The 22466-nt window shown below is 40.1% G+C and overlaps 2 protein-coding genes across 3 annotated transcripts in view; both read right to left on the bottom strand.

The window, feature by feature from the left end:
* Window positions 1–1477: 1477 nt before the first annotated feature.
* cd74a (CD74 molecule, major histocompatibility complex, class II invariant chain a) lies at window positions 1478–6314 on the bottom strand. The gene is made up of 9 exons (XM_086312753.1): window positions 6123–6314; window positions 4279–4448; window positions 3724–3818; window positions 3530–3586; window positions 3358–3441; window positions 3173–3251; window positions 2625–2825; window positions 2465–2527; window positions 1478–2350 (listed from the first exon to the last, which is right to left on the bottom strand). The coding sequence occupies exons 1-9, from the start codon at window positions 6209–6211 to the stop codon at window positions 2334–2336; spliced, it is 855 nt and encodes a 284-aa protein (XP_086168879.1). The 5' UTR covers window positions 6212–6314; the 3' UTR covers window positions 1478–2333.
* A 2771-nt stretch (window positions 6315–9085) lies between these two features.
* LOC147337910 (bifunctional heparan sulfate N-deacetylase/N-sulfotransferase 1-like) overlaps window positions 9086–22466 on the bottom strand; it is a 49994-nt gene continuing 36613 nt past the window's right edge. For both annotated transcript variants that reach the window (XM_086312728.1, XM_086312718.1), the window contains exons 3-15: window positions 21064–21546; window positions 20221–20308; window positions 19673–19827; window positions 18595–18780; window positions 17294–17422; window positions 15298–15480; window positions 14756–14852; window positions 14313–14436; window positions 13272–13446; window positions 12982–13152; window positions 11703–11812; window positions 11059–11161; window positions 9086–10972 (exon numbers count right to left, since the gene is read on the bottom strand). In XM_086312728.1, coding sequence (XP_086168854.1) covers window positions 10853–10972; window positions 11059–11161; window positions 11703–11812; window positions 12982–13152; window positions 13272–13446; window positions 14313–14436; window positions 14756–14852; window positions 15298–15480; window positions 17294–17422; window positions 18595–18780; window positions 19673–19827; window positions 20221–20308; window positions 21064–21546 — 2124 coding nt within the window. In that variant the 3' untranslated portion in view covers window positions 9086–10852. The remainder of the gene's footprint in view (window positions 10973–11058; window positions 11162–11702; window positions 11813–12981; window positions 13153–13271; window positions 13447–14312; window positions 14437–14755; window positions 14853–15297; window positions 15481–17293; window positions 17423–18594; window positions 18781–19672; window positions 19828–20220; window positions 20309–21063; window positions 21547–22466) is intronic.

The following is a 22466-nucleotide window of genomic DNA, read 5'->3' as shown; positions in this document are numbered from 1 at the left end:
CTTTATAAAAGTTGAAAGTAGAACCCAACAAAGATGGATGCTGTAAATGTGGGCAAAAATAAATAGTGTCAAAAATCAAGTGTGATGTTGCATCCCGCTGCTCGGCTTCACATGCTTCAAGACACAAATTCATTATCAGAGTCTCCCGCTGGGCTGCTGGTGTGTCGCATACAAGTTCTCAGGCAAGTCCTCCACTACACACTTGTCTGTGTTATCCAGGAAGATGATGGCATCCCACTAATGGGGCTACTGCTGGCATAAAGAATATCATTCTGCTCCATTTTGCGCAAAGCTGAAAAGCCTGGTAATAAATACACTTTGTGGGTTTCACGACTAAACTTAAAGCAAATCTTATCCTTGCTTAAAAAGCAAACTGAAGTGGCTGCTCTTAAAGTGGTAATAAGCCTCAAATGAAACGGATGACTCAGTGAGTCAGCAGAAGATAAAAAGTATCAGATCTAGAGAAGATAATATGTCATGGTTTCAGCGTTTAAATTTACGGCTTCAAATACAACAAAAAATGTTTTAATAAAGGAAAAGAATTCCTGTTAATATTAAAAAAGGAACTGGAACTAAGAGAAACTTTAATCTCAGAGAATCCACATAAAATTTCATTATAATACGTGTTTGCTTTATTTGACAGTTTGAAATGGTTCTTTAAGTACACATTTTTGTTTTTTATTCATATTTTTTAAGGGTTTCCTTGTCGTACAGTGAAGCCAAGCAGAGTTATAAACTCTTAACATCCACTTTTTACAGCTTGAGACCTTTTGGTTGCCAGAAGAATATCTCTGTAATAGACTGGCGCCGTGTCCGGGTATATCCTGCGTCTCACTGCATGCCAGCTGGGACAGGCTCCAGCCAGTGGTTAAGATAGTGGATGGATGGATATGGGAGAACAAATCTGTAGCTAAACGTGGATCTTATGTGTTTTCATGTCCAGCCAGTTTAGACATGGATGAGTATTTTTTGTGTGAGCTGTTCACCAAGTTGGAGCAGGTATGTGCAACTGGCTTAATCCATCAGTTATTTTCCTTTTCTTCACATCTTTTTTTTTTTTTTTTTAAAAGAGGACTCACTGAGAAAAAACCTAATGTTTTGTACATCTTCACCACTAATGACGAAGAAAATAAATTCACACTTTTGCACCCGTCGTCCCAGATATGCGAGCCTCAAGTGGGCAAATTTGCACTCTTAACATGATCTTGGGTAACTGTCAAAACAGAAGGGACAGAAGCGAGCACCGTGGTTTTCACCTTTGCCTGTTAGATCGTGTTAATTTGATGACTGATAGTGAGAGTGGTGCTTAAAAAAAGATGGGGGCACTCTTTTTTTTTAAGAAAATGTGAGAGAACTCAATTTCTAAAAGAACTAAAAGGATGAGTCGGTGCACTCGTGCACATTTCAGGTTCTTTAACGGCAAATGTATTGAGTGTCAAAGTGTCTAATTTTTAAAAAATGCCACAAAATCCAGGACTGAGTGAGCAGCGTCACTGCATCTAATCAGGTTAAAGTTTATTCAGACCTTATTTTGATTACAGCTTAAACAATGATTTCTCTTAACTGTAGATAATGTGAAAGATGTAATGCAAGCGGTGTTAATAGGACAACTTTATTCATCAACCTTATTAAAACAAACATGTCATAAAAGAGTAACTTTATCATATTCACATCCTGTGAAGGATAGGTTAGCCCACAGTTTATGGTATGTATTTATGGTATGTAGATTTATACTAGCTAGATTTCTAGTTGGAAATGCAAATTATTCATTTATTTATATGTAAAATAGCAACATCTCTTTCCAGATTGTTCCTAGTTGCTTTGGGTTTTTTTCCTGACACTACTTTCTAGCAAAATATTAGAACCTATTTAAACTGCCCTCTGTGAGGTTTGGATTATCAGACCAGCACGGGAAGAAATTAGGCTGGTTTACATTAATAAATGCAATTTTTCAATGTTCAGAGCATCACAACCAAGCTTCCATTTTCCTGCATTGAGTTTAAGAGAAGGAGATGCGGTAAACCTACCCTTTAAGCATTCATCAGAACCAAACATATTAAACACTCACATAGTTTAATGTACTTATTGTAGATTATACAAATATACCCCAAAACAAATCTGACGTAAAGGCAATTTTTTTTTCAAAATTAAATGCACTAAGGTGTAACAGGCCTCTATTGATCCGATTTCAAGCAGCCACAAAAAAATGGTTAAAATCACGAGATTCCACGCAAAACGAGCTCATCAGGGATAGAAGCGTTAATAATTGAAGTGCGGCATGACGTCTGTCATTTGCAGAGATTGCTGGATGAAATCTTTCTTCAAGATTTGCTTCACTTTTGTTTTTCATCTGGAAAAAGAGATGAAAACAGCAAACAACAAAGTGATCATGATGATGATGCCAGTGAAAAATCTCACAAATGAAAAATCATCAAAAACAAAGAAACTAATCTGAAGCGCTCACCATCCATGTCGTATGTCTTCTGCATCAGCCTGGGTGCAACCATCATGCGACGAGGAAATGCAGCTAAAGTTAACAGGAAAAAAACCCATCTGGTGTCATTCACAACAGCCTCACCAAAACTACACATGTAAGAAAAGATCCTTTAATCCGTGTCCTCTACCTCTCTGGCACTCGGGACGGCCACGCATGGTGGTTCCCTCGATGGGATGGCCCTCGCTATCCACGCACCAGCAGTAGCCGGTGGCGTGCCAGCACTGCATTGGCTTGTAGCGGCCCTGCTCGTCACACTGGGGCTTGTATGAACCAATCTTGCTGGGTCCGGGTGCTGCCTCCACCTGGCATTTGGTCTTGATGGTAGTGGCTGAGCGGAGAATATTCAGACATTCATTTTGGTTTTATTTACCAGTTAAAAATTAAAAAGTCGTTAATAAAGACTGTAAAAAAAAGACATTTTGTTGAGAGTTTAATGGGAATACAGATCTCAGATAGCTTAGCACAGCTCACAAACATGAAACACGCATGAACAACATCCAATAATTTTTCAACATTTTGTATTTCTTTCTTTTTTTATATATAAATCTCTAAAGAAAATGACTTAAATGCCAAACTAGTGCATACTAGTAAAACAGGAAAATCTGTATTTGCTGTTATAGCAACTATTTGGGTAATAAAACACTTAAAAGTGAAGGAAAGAAAAGTTGAGCTAACCTGACTGAGGTGTGGGGGTTGCAGGCTGCTGCTGGGCCATGTTGAAGATAAGCCAGTAGCGCATCCAGGTCTCAAAGCTCTACAATACAGAAAGTGTTAGATAAGCATGGCTAAAAGGACAGTCGCCATTTTTCATTTCTATTTTAGCTACGTTAGCAATGTGATCACTGCGTGTGACGCTTCACCTTCCACTCGCTATCGTTCATCTGCTGCTTCAGGGTTTGCAGGTTGGCCAGGAAGGTCTCGTTGAACTGAGGCAGCTCGGAGTCCTGTTCAGAGCACGTTCGAGAGCTTACCGTCAGCAACACATCAACACGCAGGTAAGGAATGTGAGGCTAGACAGTGTTTGCAACCTACCTGCATGAGATCCATCAGCTGTTTCTCCACACTGACAATGGCAGTGTTCTGCAGTTTCTGGAGGAAGGGAGCATTCAAGTTGAAATTAATTATTCAACTTTTAAATCCAAGCATTAGCAATTAATTTGAAGCCTTAAATGAATCCCAGCTGCACACAAATATGAACTTTTTCCCAGAAGATGGTGTGCACTTACAGTCAAGGGGGTCTTGGGTGCTGTGGAGTCCTCGGTGAAGTCCATGAGGAGGGGCAGGCTGTTCATGGGCATGGCCATCCTCACTGGAGCCACAGCTGAAAAAAAAAATTAAAAAGAAGAAAAAAAAATCAGCGACAACAACAAAAAACTTAAATAAATGCAAGTACAAGAAAAAGTAGCTCTTTTTATGTCTAAATTATTAATGCTCAGCAGAAACAAATTGAAAAGTTGGACTACATAATAAATAGAGAATTAAAAAAGGAATGTGTTTTTGTTTCTTTGTTTAACAGTATCTCTCGAGACGCCTCTGTTTGAAATCTTGTTTTAATGCTATTAACATAAAAATATCACACAGTTAACCTTTTTCTCCCCATGAGTCACAATAAACTTTCCATTTCTCCATCCACCTTCAAACTCAGCTTCTGTAAAGTAAACTCTCACTTCCCTCCTCAGCGTTCCAGCCCGCGTCCGCCTGTCTAATTAAAACTATCACTCAAAATGACACATCCCCTTAGGGCTCTGTGTGGCCATTAAGGTTTTAGCGCTCGACTTTACCGTGAGATGAGCGGGTCAGCTGTTTGTTAATTCTGTCCGAGTTCTTCTGTAGAGTGTGGATCTGCTGCTTTTGGCTAAACACCGTGTAGGCAGTGAAGACCTGGCTGGCCACCAGCAGGCAAGCCAAGGTTGTCAGACCCGCAATTTTCAAGGCACGACTGTTGGAGCCTCTGTGAGAAATAGAAAAGTATGTGTCACTAAAAGGTTGGAGGTAAATCAGGAGGTTTGGTGGAAGAAATGAAGGACATAAAAAACGGTAAAACAAAACATGGGATTCCAATAAAAAAATTCTTGGTATGAAAGTGACGTGAGGGGATTTCTATAAGTGTGTGACATTTTTAAGGCCTGGGTGAGTCATTTGGATTTTGGACAGTCCACACACAAAAATACAATAACAAAAAAAAGGAAAGCCACAGTTTCCTTTAGTCAAACCTGTAGATGATGAAAAATGATCATGATTAGTGTGTAAAATGTTAATTTACCGCACATTACGTGATGTAAAGGAAGGGACAAATCTGTGAAGAAAACAAGGAGGGGGAGGGGGGGATCGGCCTTAGTCTCTCCTTTGTTTGCCTTTGAATTTCCTTTAAAATTTATTTTCTTTTGTTCCTTTTTTTAATTTGAATCTTTAAAGATATTTGTTTGGTTTTTCAGTGTGGGGGGCAGGAGTTGAAAATGGGTAGGATATGTTGGGGAGGAGAGATATAACACACAGCTGCGATCCAGCTGTCTGGGAATCAAATCAGTAAACCATAAAAAAACAATTATTTTCCATCATGTAAAGAGCAGCAAATCTGGAAAATATATAATTTTTAAAAAAAAATTAGATTAGATAAAAAAGAGTGATCTCAGATCTAATTACTGCTCCTTCTTTTATTTCAGCCAATAGAATGTGAGTATCACTAGTTACTAGGCAGATACATTCTTCTGGCTTCAGCAGGAAGTCATATTCAACTATGATTCAAGTTCAACTTGCAAATTAAACAAAGGTAGATAGGTGTAAAATGATTTTTCTCAAATGCAAACGTATAAGGACAATGTTACTTTTTCATTATTGCTGGAAAACATTAATAGTGAAAGTCAGAAAGTCATATGTTTACATATCCGCTTTTTAAATTGCGACATTAGTCTGTTCGATGCAATTTATTTTTTTATTTGTTTATCATAAATTCATGTATACCGCCAATATAATCTGTGTCGTAAAGGAAAATATAAAGTTTGTTTATCTATTATTTCCAATCAACAGTCCACACAAAACGTTTATTCATAAATCAGATTCTAATCGATTATTAAGTTGTAATTCTTGTAGACTGTATTTATTTCTAACTTGAATTGTTCCCCAAAAAAAAGGCATTTCTTTTCTCTATTAGCCAATAACAACTGCTGCGTCACCAGTTACTAGGCAGACGCCTTGTCCTGGCTGAAAGGGGAAGTGCGGTTCAGTGAAATTAAGAAGTAAAACGAAATGTTTTAAAAGCATTATTTGTTGTAAACATGAATACATACATAAATAATATTATAATATATAATTATAAAAGATAAAAACGAAATAATTTTACTGCTCTTTTAACTAAAAAGGAATAAGTGCAAATCTGAAACAGATAGGCCTACCTTCAAAGTTAAATGTCATAAAATGTATCTTTGCTATTGCTAAATGAAATTAAAGGAAATGTGATACTGCTGCATGTAAGCAACTAACCTTTGGTGAAAAACTTCAGTTTTTTAAATTTATTCTGCTCTATCTGTGTGAGCCAATTTAAAAAGGTGCACTTTATTGAAAATAATAATAATTTTTTAAAGATACAGCACAAACAGCTGCTATGGATAAAGTACACTCTTCTCACCCTCTTGGTGCTGCAAGGGGAAGAAGCGTCTCCTCACTGTCTGCCAGGTTTCCCCTGGCCAGGGGTGCATCGTCTGGAGAGTGGGCCATCTGTGTTAGGAGTTCTTTCCGTTCCTTCAAGCAACAAACTGAACAAAGAGCAACACGTCTAGAGCATAAATTGCCTACAAAATGAGGAAAAGAAAACCAGACGGGTTCCACAGAAAGCCTCTCTATTTAAAAAAAAAAAAGAACAAGAAGTTGTGGGACGGATCACTAGCGCCACTCTGATTGGCTGATTTAATAGCATCATCTGTTGACAGAGGCAGACAGCAGCGACATAAGCGACGGTTTAAGATCTAGAATTTACCATTATTGTTTGATAGTATAGTATTTTCAGTTGCCTCTGCTAATTCTAGCAAGTAAACATTAATTATTTGTAAATATAGATAATGCTGCTAGTAATAATACTACAGTAGTTTATTAGATGACTGAATTACTACATCAGTGAAAATACATACTTTAGGTTTCATTACTAAATACTGCACATTATGACATTTAGGTAGTTGTATTAGTAGATAAAGTACATGTTATATAATTGAAAATAATATAATAATATTCCCATAATTACAAATAAAGGCTAATATTACTATTATAGCTTAAAGAATAAAGAAACAGTGAATCAAATCATAGTAATATGCAGTGTTCTTTTAAAACAAAGTTTTAGACATTACAATTACAACAATGTTAAGGGAAATGTGGTGAGTACATTTGTCTACTTTTTATGTTGGCCTTTTTAGGAATAAGATGAGACTTCTTTGTACACTTTAAGGTGTTTTCCCCAATGAGGAAACGAAAAGAAGAAATATGAATTACTTGTAAATCTGGTGGACTTTAGAGTAAAAGACTTATGTAAGTAAGTAAAAGTTTTTACTTAATAAAAGTTAGTGCTGAATGTGCTATCAAGGGATTTGGTTTGTCTGCTTCACGTCTCCATAAAGTGAAACAAAAAGAAAAACAGTTTGTTTTTCAATCCAAACCAGGAGACTGGGAAGCTTCTAGAAATCTCTGCATAATGGTCATCATCACGTTGAATGCTTTTAATTTACAGCTACCCCTAAAATAATAGTTCATACAAACTCCCACCTGTGGACTGTAATATATTTAAGGACTTATTTAGGACTGCAAAATTTACTACCACACGTTAACATTTTTACAGTCACATGACCTTGGTGCTTATAAGGCTGGGTCAAAATTAGGAGGTCTTTAAGCCAACTAATTATAACCAAAATATTTTTAGGCTTCTTATACCCATAATGATATTTTCAGGGCTGAAAAACATATTTACGCTCTGTTAAAAACTGCATGCACTTCGTGTCACAATTTAATACTCAAGTCTTTATAATTCACTGGAAAAAAATACTTTCAAATGTACATTTTGGTTAAGAAAGAGTTAGTGGAGTGGAAGTAGAGTGGAAGTGAGTGGCTAGTTAAAACAAGCCAGCATCAGAAAGGTGTCCTTTTATAGTAATGCAAAAAAGAAAGTACAGAGTACAGGCCACCTTTGGTAGCACTAACCGTCCGTTGATGTTTGCAGGTGTTAGTTTATGCACAGCTCTCTTGAGGTCCCACCCCAGCAATTCAATCAGATTGAGATCTGAACTTTGATTAGGACATTTCTTTTTTGCCATTCTGTTGTAGATTTGCTGCTGTGCTTGGGATCACTGCGATGTTGCATGACCTAGTTTTGTCCGAGCTTTAGCTGCCGGACAGATGGCCTCTCATTTGACTGGAATACTTCAGTATACAGAGGAGTTTATGGTTGACTCAGTAACTGTAGGTGACCAGGTATTGTGGCTCCAAACCAAGCCCAAATCCTCTTGCCAACTATGCTTGACAGCTGCTATGAGGTGTTTGTGCTAATATGCTACGTTTGCTTTTCACCAAATGTGACTCTGGTGAAACATTTCTACTTTGTCCTTTAGACAGACAAGACCGTTCAAAACAATCTTGTGGTTTGTTCAACTTTCCAAACTTAAGCTGTGGTGACATGTTCATTTTAGAGAGAAGAGGCTTTTGGCTGGCAAAACCTTAAACAAGCCATACTTGTTCAGTCTTTTTCCAATTATACCGTCATGAACATTTAACATGCTAACAGAGGCCTGAAGAGTCTGACATGTAGCTGTTGGCCTTTTGTTGTGTGCAGTATCTGAGCATTGTACTGACTGACCTTTAGGGTGTCTTTGACGGGACTTTCACACCTGGGAAATTTGTAGTATTGTGTTACAAGACACAAACGAATGCTATAAAACCATCAAACCACCAAAACTGCTGTTCTAGAGGTGATCAGACTGTTTTCAAGCAATTAGCTTTTAGCTAGCAGCAACACAAAGTTGCTTACACTCCTTAATTCCTATGGATGGACTTCACAGGACTGCATCCAACCCTGGAAGAAACTTCCCTTTTCACAAGACTCTGTGAGCATTTTGACACTAGGCTCATCTTCTAATCTCAGGGGTGGATCTACAGGGAGGCAAAGGGGGGCAACTGACCCAATGCTGTAGATCCGTGCTCCCCCCACCCCAATTTTCTGTCCCCAACTAATTTTCTCAACCTAATTGTCTTTGTTTTCTTAGAAGAGATCATGCACTTAATAATTTAAAGTGTTTTGTGGATATTTTGTTGACATATTCATATAAATAATTTCCCCCAGGGATCAATAAAGTATTCTGATTCTGATAAGGGATTTTCACAACCTTCACTGAAGAGGTATGTGCCACCCTGCCTAGACCTCTTGCCCCCACCCAAATGTAGAGTTTTCTAGATCCGCCACTGTTTAATCTTGTTTCCATATTCTTATATAATCATAGCATGAGGTAGGCTTTTGCATGACTTTATTAAATGAAAGAGCTGTTTATGTAAAACAAACAAACAAAAACAGCTGGAAGCCAAACAGCAGAGAAAGGAGAGGAAAAAAGATCCAACTACTGAAAAATACAGTGGTGTTTTATTTGCAAATTAAAAAGCACCGACAATATTAGTTACACTGTAAAAATTATTGACAACAATTACAAATCTTTATCATACAGTCCAGGAGATTAGTACCATCGTTGCTGTTATGTGTTATCATTTAATACTTTATATGGAGAGACTCAGTACCTTTGTACAACAGTTGGCAGTGAGAGGACATGAGAGGAAAGAATCTCAGCGACACACCTCTGCACAGTGAGGAGAAAAATAAAATAAAATAAAATAAAAATTTCCACACTCCCCCTCAGTAGAGCACTGACATTTCACACAATGGGCTGATGGAGAGTGTAAACCCATTCAATAATTTAGGTCTACAGAGGGTTTTCGCATTATTTACATTATAAAGTCACCGTCATGTGCATTGTTATAACATCAGAACATCGTACAAAACTATTGCAAGAAGAGCAGCTTTTTGTTACCTACGTTTGACATCTAGTTGCAGTGGTAACACCTTGACCGACAACCAAAATGTCTGAGCGGTCTCTCTGGGCGAACTGTTGGTTTGCCGGGTGACTTTAAGTGTTTGTTCTGTTTTTAAATAAGCAGAGTCAGCTTTTAATCTCCCAAACGAAACCTTTTCTATTGAGTGACATGAAACAGAACATAAGAAAACATAAACAGCTGTGATTAAAAAACAAAACAAAAAAAACAAACAAAAAACAACAACAATGCTGACACCAGATTTTGAGATGCACAATCTTCTGAATCTTGTGGGACCAGAGTGTGGCGTTAACATACAGTAGCTAGCTTATGATCTTCTTCTTCACAGATTGTAGTAGGAACAATTTCGTGAGTGTGCTTTCCAGTAACCTTTTATCTTCAAACAATGTGCTTTCATCACCCGTCCTATGTTCCTGCTGTAGCCAATCAAATGGTTGTAAAACTGGCTACAGAGCATGCTAAGCTGAAAACAGTGTACGCAACTGTACTGCACATCTGGCCCATATGAAACCAATGGCGCTAAAGTGTTTAATTTTGGTACATTCTACAGCAATGCATTGCCATCCGCATTACAGAGACGTTAAAATCAAAGTAAAGGAAAAAAAACACTTTAAAAAAAAGAGCCATGAAAAGTCCATGTGGTAATAGTTTAAGGAAGATTCTTGTCCCGGCACTTGTAACGTGATAACTAGATTCTACCAAGGCCTATCAAATAAGGCTACAACATGCAGCCTAAGTCAAGACTTCAGACGTCCCATTCTCCCTTCATACAAACACGTGCATCAAAGGCATTTGGAACCAATGTCTCTCAGGCGATCGGGATATCATCCATTAAGCCTGCTTTAATGTGCTCCTTACGTGAAAATTCATTGGCGGGGACACAGGTGATGCTCTCCATCACCTGTGTCCCACAACTGAAATTTCAGACTTTATTCCCTTCCTCTGATTTCCAGGAAGAAGTTCAAGTGATGATAAGTTTGATTGAGGAGAACGGCCATGTGATTATCAAACACCGACAATTCCTCGTGTGCGTCCTCTTGAGTCTTCCCCGGTCTCTTCTTCAGTGCACACCGTTAAGGCTTCCATGTTCCTGGTTTGCCCACTGTTGCCCTATTTAGGAAGATCACAGTTGAGTCTTGAGTTGTATGCGGATGTCTCATCCTCAAATCTCAGTCAAAACAAATTGGGATCTTCAACATTTCAGGCCATGAGGCCAGTGAGCCCCAGCAGGGAATATTAGTGGTTCAGTATGAGGAGGTGTGGTTTTCCCCTGTGGTGCTGCTACCTGGTGTGGACCAGCTCTTCTCGGAGCCAGCTTGGTAGAGGCTGTCCCATCCTGTAGAGCAGCTTAGACAGCTCAATGTTATGATCCCTATAGTACTCCCTGAGGAACGCCTGGGACTGGAGAATGCAAAAATAGAGCAAATATTAAACTAAAATATAGCAATTAAAAAAAGATCATACTATAATGTGATAATTCGTCCTACCTCAGGGTCCATATCAGGGTACCTGCGTCCTTTACTCTTTCCTAAACACTTTGTCTTCCCCCCCTCCAGCAGCTGACACCAAAAACCTTTTTTAGGGTCGAACCTGGACGTAAAAAACACAAGAATACACTGAGAAATAAGAAACGACTATTTAGAATTTCAATTCTAATATTGAAAATCTAAAATCTCCCCCCAGTTACTGTGTTTCCGTCATATTTTCTTTGCTCATATGTCCACGTGCTGTTTTCTAGCGCGTGGACATATGAGCATGTTTGACGGCTCCACAAATAATCCCATTCCAATAAGCAACTTAAAGAAGTGTGATGTTCACACTTAGAACTTTCAGCATGTATTTTAGGAGGGTGGGAGAAAACTTTTTTTGAGCTGACAAACCTTCAAATTAACCATGAGACAAACACATTTTTAAAAGCCAAGTGATTTCGATTTTTTTTAATGTAATGATTTTTTAAATGTCTTAATTCTTTACTAGCGGGAGCTGTTGATAGCTAAGGTTTTTTAATAAGCTAATGACTCAAATCCCATCTTTGTATTTACATTTGAAGGCAGGAAAGCTATTAATGCAGCTGCAAGTTCATTTGTAAACTTGGCAGCTGAAAGCAACATGCTGGGATGAAGATACTTACGCTAAGATCTTGTGATAGTTGATAATGTTAGTGAGGCCAAGAAACTTCTGGATTTTGTCCATGACTGAAGCAGGCTCGGTTTTCAGCATCTGTCCATCCAAAACTAACACCTGGGAAACAGTATGTGAACAGGAAGAGGATAGTTGGGTATGCAGAAAGCTATAAGACACTCTCAAATTAATAATGAGCAAAGCTGATAAAGGAGTTTTAAGACTGATACCAGTTTATTTGCTCATTTAAGAATCAGGTTTATCGGCCGATATTTCCTTTCATATGACGCATAAACAGATTTCCATAAAGTTTGATATGCGTAGTTAATTATGAGTCTTTACTAGGATAATATGGCAATGAAATAAAAAACATATCTTATTTAAACTTCACATGAAATTGTGCTTTACGATCTGCCCAACTCTGCTTGGACCAGCTGGTTGTTTGGCGTGTGGAAACGTGTCACGGACAGGAAAGTTGTGTAGTTCCCTCTAGTGAGCAAACTATGAACACGAACACTATAAACATGGTTGAAGAGAGATCCTCCAGCCACTTCTTTATTTTTTAAATTCTAATTTCTCAATAGGACTAACATATTGGCCAATATATTAGTCAAGCTTTAGAAGTATTATTTATTATAAATGATCATATTTTAGACCTGCAAGTCTGAATATAATGATCTGTTAGCCAGAATCCACCAGAGCTGACTCTTATGGACGTTCTTGTTCAGTAATGACGCTCACAGTTAATCCCGACTCATTGTGCAGCTTAGAGATTTTGAGCAACAAGTGTTCACTTTGCTGTTGAGTGTCCCCAAAGAGCAGCTCTCTTTCTTCAAGGTCACCCGCATTTGAAACACTGACTATGAGGAATACCAAAGAGAGAACAAGCCACCCTTACCACAAGTGATTTACCATACCTACATTTATACAACCTGAGTGTTAAATTCATTTAAATTCAACTATTAAATTAGTTGTATACTTTGTAATTAGTTTAGCATTTTTATTCTTTGATTTTATTTCAGTTTAGTTTAAGTGTGTTTGCTTGTTTTAGTTTAAAGTTTTGCCAAATTAATAAATAATAGAAGGACAGAAATATTCAATTCTTCTGTATTCTTATTTTATTTTTGTTAGTGTTCAAAGTCCACAAAACCTTTTCAGGTAGTTATCTTTATTTTTTCATAGTAGTGGTAAAGTTTTTTCACATCTAGCATTGTTTTAGTTTGTTATAATGACTTTGGGTGCATCTGCACATTTCCCCCCCACTAAACAAAGCATCCTCCCCTCGGTACCTGGCTGGAGTGGTAGAAATTAAGCCAGCGCTCCAGATGGATGGCATACCAGCCTGGCACCAGACAGCGATTCTGGAGGACCCGTAGTTTGACAGGAGCATCACGCCCTGCAGTGATGACGTCGTGGAAAGAATATTTCAATGCCACTGGGTCATCGTGGGCTCTTTGGTGCTGCATACAGACACAAAAGGTGAAGAGAGTATTTTAATTGGGATGAAATAATTCTCTAACTATAATACAGCAGCGTTTATTCAAAAGTTTGGAGATTAGTGGAGTAGCAGGTCACCAACCTGGTACCACGAGTAAGCTCTGTCTGCTGGGCTGATGAGGATGGTGATGATCTTGGCTTTGGGTAGGAGAGCTGCAGCCCTCTGAGCTGCCACCTCAGAGTCAAAGTAGTTAGCACTCTTCTCAAAGTAGTAGTCTGAGCTAGTATTGGAAGGCAGAGGGAAGTATTCCATATACCTAATGCATTAAAAAAAACACACAAAAACACAGCAAAAAAATTACAAGCAGCCAGAGTTGATCTGGTCCAATTTGCAACCTGCAGATAAGGATTATTTCTCTGTTCACTGTGTGGGTGATTGACCATGCACAACAGCTTGGCACCCCGAGTACAAAAAAACCATCTAACACTCTATAGTGTTATACAATGTTAATATTTGAGCAGCCCACTCATAGAAATTTCCAGCCTGCCAAGTAAATTTTGTGTTGGATTGTTTTCAGATTGTCTGCAGTGGCGCGTGAAGCTTCACTTTAATGCTGCTCGAAGTCAATTAAACCTGCAGGAAACTCAAAACAGTGACTTTTTTTTAGATGAATGGGTGTTAATTGCGTTGCTGGTCTTGCTCTCGGCAATGTCACAAATGAGTGGATTTGTTGTTGTGAGGTGGCGTCGTTTGCTTTTTTTTTTTTTTGCTTTTTACTAACAAAGTGAAAATAAATTGTTCACTGCCGTTGCCACTTTGTGTTTTTTTTTCTTTTGATTTAACTGCAAATGATCTAACCTGTGCTCCTACCTACACATATGGGAGAACGTAACTCCAGATGCAGGTGCAGCAAAGTTGTGAAGCAACTGTGACTATAATTACAAGTGAAAACTGCCTTTTTCCACTCACAGTCCGGCGTATATGCCAACACGCCGAAGAGGGATGTTAAATTAAGAGCACTGTGAACAGTTGCTGTCAGTTGCTTCGATGCTGCAGCATCACACCAGACAAGGGGGGGTGGGGTGAAAAAATGTGAACATTAATTATATTATGGGGATATTTCTGACTCGTGAAGTGTTACTTCCCACTGCACAAAAAAGAGGCGAGTGTAAAAATACATACCAGTCAATGCCTCTGTGGTAGTTATGCCCATTGAAGAACTGGATCTCCTCAAAAGTCTCCTTGCTGGGGTAGTTACTGGTCAGATCAGGGTGCATGCCAAGAAACAGGTAGAGTGCTGTTGTCCCTGAGTGAAGAACAGCACAGCAAGCGTCACTGACATGATGAAGATGGTGAGAGGAAGAAAGAGGAAGTCTCTAACAATATAATTAGAAAGCAGATTTAAGTGTAATGTAACAGACATCTACAGTCAACCACGGTGACAACCTCTCATAAGATAACTTCTGCTTTTGAACTGAATGGCTGAATGTACTGAGTAAAGCTAAACATGTATATATTGTTTTTTCTGTATATGTCTGAAATAAAGATACAATAACAATGGCAATCGTCACATTTAATCACTTCTAGCTATGTCCTGTAGAGGGTGTTGAAGTACTGCTTCTCACCTGTCTTCTGAGGACCAATGACGAGCAGTTTGGGGAAGCGGTCACATGTTTTCTCTTTGGACCAGATGTCCTTGTGCCTTTTGTCCTCGCAAGGATCCTGTAGCCAACAGAAAACACATTGAAAAAACATCCAGTGTTACAAATTTTTAACAGATATGAGAGCAACCAAATGGTGAAGTGGCCATCATTAAGGTATTACGCACAGGCTTTGCTTGATTTATGACACGGCCTAACTTGGGAAAATCTAACTACACGTTGCAGTGTTGCAAATCTCAACAATTGCGATAGGCCTGTGCGGTGGTGATATATGGTGTATACTGACTACAGCAAGGATGATACCCCCGTAATGGGCTGTAATTGTATCTAGCCTGCTCATTAAGCTATGCAATAGCTGCCACTGTGAACATATGCTGTTTTTCTCATTTTCATAGCTCTAAGAATACGTGCGCAGACTTGGAGCAGGTTCTGGAATCGTCCCTCCTTTGTGAGTTTCAGTAAAATATAAAAAATAAGGAATATTACACTCAGTATGTTCTTTTCACCTGCCAGAGGGGATCTCTCTCAGATGGGAACAGGCTGAAGTACTTCTGAGCCAGCTGGACAGGCGGCAGGGTCTGCATTTTCAGGTTGGTCCATGTTTTGACAAACATGACCAGGCTTTTGAAGGTGTATAGGCCGAGGCGGTCGTTCCCATAGTTGGACAAATGGGTCATGAAGATGCTGATCTGCGAACGGAGAGGGAAACGTGGAGAGAGAGTTATAAAAGGGGAAGAAGACAAACAAAATATGGTCTGAACTGAAAACGTGGTAAACTGTGTACATTATGTAACTGTCTGTGATTATGTGAATTTGACAGGAAATAAAACAATTAGTTGATTAATTGATTAGTTCATGAACAGAAAATGACAAACATTTAGTGAGTCCAGCTTTTCAAGTGAGAAATGTCTGCCTATGTCAAACAAAAGCAAATCCTAACTCTGGTACATTATTATGAGCACACTTTGCCAACAGTACTGCAGTACTGTGAAAAAGTCTTGAGCCACCTGTCTTTTAGAAAAATATTTTGCTTCCAAGTAGCCAGATTTCATTGCAAGGTTTTATGAAGGTCTTTCACTTTTTCTTACCATTATCAGAGGAATGTTCTCAGAGGAATGACACTAAACACTGACCTATGAATCATTCAAGCACAAAAAGGCCCCGAACTCAAGTGATGAACCAGTCGAGCCTACACATAACATAAGGCAACTTAGCAGTTTTGAAGTGCATCTTCAGGCACTTTGTTACTTTGTGCAAAAATGTGCAAGATAAAAGAGTTTTACACATGTAAAATAGTATTCTTGCAACACAAATGTGATTTCCAAAGAGCTATCGGCATACCTCACCACAGTGTACAGTGTGTTCTTTGAAAACCCCAAAGCAAAACATAACAAAACAGTTTAAGGAAACTAGATAACTGAAAGACAAAAGAAGAAGTGGTAAGCAAAAATGGTAAGCAAAATTACCCAAGAACTGAACTGAAAAAAGGTGACAAAAGGTCTTACAGGGTGATGAACTGAAACATAATTTTTTTTAATTTCAAATCACTCTTGAGACGTACGGAGGGGGTCAGGAGCCCAACACAATGGAGACTCTGTCATGGTTCGAGGGGCTGGGCTCTTGTCAAAAGTGAACTATGAACACAGAAATGTATCGACAGATTTGGATCCACCATGTGATAGCATCCAGAAAGCATCTGATTGGCAACAGCTTCCCTTTTCAGCATGACAAGAAACGCAAACGAATGGACCAATGCAGTAAACGGTCAGAAAAACAAAAACAAAAAAATGCAGCACTATCAGTCATGGATTGGTCCAGACCTCAATATTATTGAAACAGTGTGGGAACATCTTAACAAAGGACATAGCAAAACACAGCCAACACCCCAAAATGAGCTTTGAATGTCTTTCGAGAAGCCTGGGGAGCTTTTCCTGAAAACTACATAAAAAAAGATGACAACAGAGCTTGCCTAACAATGTTTTGCCTGATGTGGTCAGTCTAAAATTTGACCTCCGCATGTTTTCAAATTGTACAAACTGTGGTTTTGCCCCGGATACTATTTTCCATTTATGCTTTACTGCATTTTCCTAGCAAAATATAAAGAAATGAGGGGTGGTTCGAGACTTTTGCACTACATTATTAAAAAAATAAAAATAAACATATTAATCACAGATGAATGACTCTGACATTCATTACTATCACTATACAGTATAATAGACTTTAAATATTAGAGCATGCTGCCCCAGTTCTCAATTTATATCATCTCAAACAAAACATGCTGACAAACACAACGAATTCTCAACACTGTTTTTGCTCCAGCGACAGAAGCTTTCGCAGCAGAGTAAAAAAAAAAGAGTGCGCTTGATGCAGACATCCCTGTGTGACTCACCGACTAGTCATTGTCCCGTCCCTCGTTTAAATTTCAATTTACACCATCAGTAAAACGGCTTTTCCAAGCTCGCAAGACTATCGAGGTGCTGTGCGGATGTGTAATTGACTCACGGGGTTCAGAAGAACAGTGAGGAAGAGCTCTCCACCATTGATGAGCTTGTCCAGCTCATTCGGACTGCCCGGGTAATCTTTGTAGAAGATAGTGTGCGTGAAAAGACCACAGGTCTGTCTGGGCAGCACCTGCGACACGAACAAAAACACAAAGTCACCAAACCAAGAGCGAGGAAACAAAAAGGGAATGAAGTTACACACTCACGTTAAAAAAAAAAAAAGGATCATGAGAAGTGCATTGTCACAAATAAATACACACCATCAGCCCTCCGCTGAGAGCAGAGCGAAGCTGTCAGTACTCCAAGCAGTTACCCCACACATTGTTTGCTTCCAATAACATTCATATTATGCAGCTCATCTAGCCAAGGCAAACCTCTTATTCACTCCGAGTCTATATGGAAATTCATGGAAATGCGTTTACAGTTTGGAGTGTCAGGGGAACTGAATATCAATCATCAGTAAGCAGTGGAGACTGTCCATTCAGACTGCTCTATCTCAAGGACAGGAACAGAACTGTGGGACCACACAGGCTGACTGAATGCCAGCACTACAAAGCAACTGGACTGAGGCTGCACTGCCTCTTATCAGCAGTGAAGGTCAACCTGGGAAAGAAATGGATAAGATCCCCCCTTCACCCACCCACCTTTTAAAACCTCCTGAATGTATTCTATTCATCTTTAATTTTGCTCTCTTCAGCACCAACTCGGATCCGAAGCTGAATAAAGTCAAGTGTATTTTTCTTTCTGGTTTTTTTTTTTGAGGAGGGAGTGCTGACATTTCAATGATTGCTGTATGCAGACACTCGCTATGCTGTTGCCAAGGATGTCAGTCTCCATTATGCTGCTGAGGCCTCCTAGGCAGCGCAACCTAGACAGGTGTCTCATGCAAGACTGGTTCACTTGACTACATTATCATTTGGCACTCGATAGGAAATACAACCAAGCAGGACTGGCCTTTTGCAGGACTCCTGATTCCAAAGATGGAAAATAATAACACTGTCATCACAATTATCATCTAGGAAAAGCGGGCACGCTGAGAGCAGTAGATGAGGGGCAAAAGAACAGGTTGAAAAGAGAGTTGGTCATAAGAGAGGAATAAATATAAAAGAACTGAAGGAGGAGGGGGGAGTGATAAAGTATGTAAATAGTAGAAGATAAATAGTAGAAGAGCCCCCTGAAAGGGATTATTGGCTCAGAAGGTAATGGATGTTGAGAAGCCAAGTGGAGAGAAAGCTAACAAGCCAGAGGTAAGAAGATAACGAGGCTTTTTCGAATGCCTGGGTGTATGAAAAGTTGCCTTACACTGATGCCGCTATGGATGAAACCTCGCCGGAAGCGAGCAGGTTTTAGATGTGGGTACTCTTCTGTGCTGGTCACCTTGATGCCCCACACCTTCTTCCAGGCGTCGTACAGCTGTATGTGCACAGGGTAAACGCCCGAGTGGTGAGGAGCCACCGCGTAGCCCATGTTAGTGGGGATCCCCTGCTCCTGGGGATGAAAAAGAAAACGAGTCGAGGTTTAACGACACCCGTCAAGCTCTGGGGATATTGAGAATTGTCTGAATTTGAAAAGGGTGTCTGCGTTTTCTTTGCTGTATTCACACTGACTGTATAAGCAGACGGAATTCACAGGAAAACAATGCAGCGTGTGCAAATTTATGCAACTAATAACGGGCTCGCTGTTCTGTTGCTCATATTACACCATTTAAGAGCTCTATGAAGCGCCTTGAGGCGACTTTTGTTGTGATTTGGCGCTATATAAATAAAATTGAATTGAATACCAAACCTATAATTTCCCGTTGCTGCTGTGCAGTTAAATCTTAGACTTGTTTTTTAACTGTTAAAGGGGTCATAGAAGATGCGTCGCACGTGCTAACATTGTTAGTGGAGATGGAAATCATTCTTTTTGAACAAGTTCATTTTTATGCGTCTCTGTTTGAGGAGTGAGTGAGCGAGCAGTGAGGAAGGAAAGAGCAGCCACAGCGAGATATTAGATAAGAGCCGAACGACGCCTCAGCAAGCCTACTTCCACAGCGTCTTCTTGCACAGAAGACATGCAGGTCCGAATCTTCACATCTGATTAAAATTGCACTAGTTTTGCATTCTTAATCAAAACAACGCAAGACTTTTTTTTGGCTACAGGCACAGATGCACCAGATGCCCTTTTGTATTACAGACAAAACAGCTGCTCGAGGCACGTGTGCCGCTAACTGAAGTGAGCTTCAATCTTTATTGTTTTTGGGTTTTTTTACTTGCAAAAACGTCACCAGCTCGTCCGAGACTGCCTATTTAAATCAAAACAGCAGGATATGCAAAAGATAAGGCCGATCACTGTGTTTACTCAAAACAGCGATGTGACCTTTACCCCCAAGCTGACTCACCATGGCAAATTTCTTGTTGAGCAACATCTGCTCGGCCAGCACGGACTGGTTATGAAATAGATGGGGCTGCATGTGGCTCCACATGTGAGGAAACCACCAGAAATCCTTCACATAGGAAAGCAGCAGGTCATCTCCCAGGTCCTCCTCATCAGATCCTGGACGTAAGAGAGAATAGCATGGGAAAGGAAGAGGGGGAGATGGAGGGAGATGAACGGGGTTAGCGCAAAAATGAGGGGCGGTGGGTTATGAGGAAATTGAAGATATAAAAATGGGAGATGACAAAGAAGAGGCAAAGGTAAAATGGAGCGAGTGATGACAGGGAGAGGAAATGAAAGTCAGCAAGGCAAAGGGAGAGACAGAGTTCAAATATTAGAAGGAAGCATTTGAGAAATGAGAAGCAGGAAATGGACAAAGTCAGGGCATGACAGAGAGGACAGAGAGGAGAAGCAAAATTAAAGAATATGAATCACGACTTCACCAGCTTGAAGTTTTATTTATTTTAGTTTATCTCAGCAACTGGCAAAAGTTCTCGTCGGGTTGCATCTCACCAGCGTGAAAGAATTTCCCTGAGAAGCCCAGATTGAAGGTGAAGTTGGGCACATGGGTGCGCAGCTCCCTCTGTGTCTCCAGCAGGGCCTGAAACAGTAGGAGGAGAGGAGGGTGAGTCAATACACGATGCGCTGAAACCGGTGCACGAGCGCATTAATGAGAAAGCGCGAACACCCGTTCGGTCTTGTGCCCACATGCATATTTTATTCTGAAAGTTTCTTTCGGTAAACATCCAGCATCCACTCCCAGTTGCCTCACTCCTCTCCTCCATTCTGTTTGATATTTTGCTCTCCTCTGATTCGGGTGTTTGTTTCATTTGATCTCCGTGCTGGATGAGGCTCCCAGTGCACACCCCCTCTCTCTCGCTCAGATTTCTCCATCATGTCAGGGTGTGATGCGTCTCTAAAAGCTAGCTGCTGCGCTGCCAGTGAGGGGGGCCTTGATGCCTCTTCCATAACTTTTTCTCATACCCTCTGCCTCCACATGTGAGGCGAGCCTGTTCTGCTCTGAGGGGACGCAAGCAAGGAGCTTTTCAACATTCTTTGTATGTCTCTGGGCCCCTGAAATATTCATTGCTGTGGAGCTTCTGTGACAGTGTGAGCAGTGGGGCCTGTCAGCTTTGAGCAGCCTACTGGGACGAATGCATTCAAAAGGAGTAGAGGAGTGAGAAGAAGGGGTTTCTGTATGACTGGCAGAGGGTAGAACATGCTATGTGTGAGGCAATTTTTTATTTTCCAGCAAAGGGCTGTTGAAAAACAGCGGCTGATGAATAGATAAGTGGGTTCAGTTACTATTCTGAGAAGATGTTTTTCTTTTTTTAGCACTTTGAAACACAAACTCACCTTTACGTCAGGCACCTTCATGCGGGTACCCTCTCTGCCCACAAAGATGTCATCTATATCCACAAGGATGTAGCGCTCCAGAGAAAGCGAGAGTCGCTTCCCTGTCAAAAAGGCCACAGCGTCCACAAACACCAGCTTGTGCAGCCAGAAAGCCAGATTGTTGCCGAACAAGACCCTCTGGATGCCGTCGTGAAGCCCCAGGTCCTGCACCACTGACGGCAACAGAGCAGCATTCTGCCCCATCGACGCGACGCTCTCAGCTGATTGGGTCTTGGCCAGTAACACGGGTTCGTATGTCGAGTGGTTGGACTGAAAGACGGTCCAGTCATCTCCGGGGAGAGGACCTGGCAGCGGCTGCCCAGATCGAGTGATAAAGAGAAGCGGGGACTTGGGGTTGACCGTGCAGTCCTTCAGACCCAGGTTAGAGTGAAGAAAGAGGGGGAAGCCTTTCAGCTGTGCACTGAGCAGGCTGTTTTCATTGGCCTGATCAACACAGAGAGACAGAGACGAGAGAGAAATCACACAGATTCATCATACACTGGAGTGATGAAGACAGAAATGCATTGGAAATAATTCCCCAATTTCTCCAGTCATGTGTGAAATAAGGAATGTCAGGTCTGCTCAAACGTGAAGGCATGAGGCAGCTTCTACCTGCTATGCTCAATCTGCTATGCCCTGAGATTGCAGTCAAAATGAATAACCTCCTGCTGTGTTCTCAAAGACTCTGAGACTGAGACTTCAGCAAAGGCTTAATGAAATTTCCCCGCCAAAACTTGCCATTCCCTGATTCTCTCTTACTTCATCTTGCACTTCAACATAACTCTTCCTTAGAATTTCAACACAGTGTTTGGGTGTTAGTTAGAAACATTAACACTAATATACACTGTGCAGTGTCCACATGATGGTGATTATATCTAAAGAAACGTTCATTTGTTACACTCATTTACCTCGAGGCTGTGGATGTAAATAAAGTGATTACCCATGTCATCTAATTGATTTTTCTTTTCATCACATCTTATCAGAAACTAATATGAAGAAAGTGATACAAATACTAATTACAAATTAGGCCTGCTCTGTGAGGTAGACTGCATTTAGAGCCTGTCTGACATTAGATTTTTGAGATTGACAAAATTACAAATATTTGGTGATTTAAAAGTCAGATTTTTTTTTCTTTTAGATGCACAAAATATAAACGCCTTTCCCTAACGTTTGGTATGTGCAGTCATTTATGAGTCCCTATTAACAAACCATAAGGAAACCATTTAAATATAATCTTGTTTATGTCGTGGATTACTCGTTTACGCTCCGCCCGACTCTGCTCCAATCAGCCGTTTGCCGTTGTGTTCGTGGCCGATGCCGACAGGGCAGAAAACTTGGCCAACATTTCAGTCAAGCTCGAATTT

Source organism: Aulonocara sp. 'chitande type north' Nkhata Bay, linkage group LG2, assembly GCF_057382095.1.
Source record: "Aulonocara sp. 'chitande type north' Nkhata Bay isolate Kocher_YH1m ecotype deep benthic linkage group LG2, A_spYH_male_GT1.1, whole genome shotgun sequence".
Lineage (NCBI taxonomy): Eukaryota > Metazoa > Chordata > Actinopteri > Cichliformes > Cichlidae > Aulonocara > Aulonocara sp. 'chitande type north' Nkhata Bay.
This window is presented reverse-complemented; position numbering and strand designations above follow the sequence as displayed.

Coding starts and splice junctions, on each gene's coding strand:
- cd74a (XM_086312753.1), bottom strand. CDS start 6,211: ATGGCCCACTCTCCAGACGATGCACCCCTGGCCAGGGGAAACCTGGCA. Junction 3,587..3,723: donor CACCCAAGACCCCCTTGACT/GTAAGTGCACAC, acceptor CCCTTCCTCCAG/AAACTGCAGAACACTGCCAT. Junction 2,528..2,624: donor CCGTCCCGAGTGCCAGAGAG/GTAGAGGACACG, acceptor TGTTAACTTTAG/CTGCATTTCCTCGTCGCATG.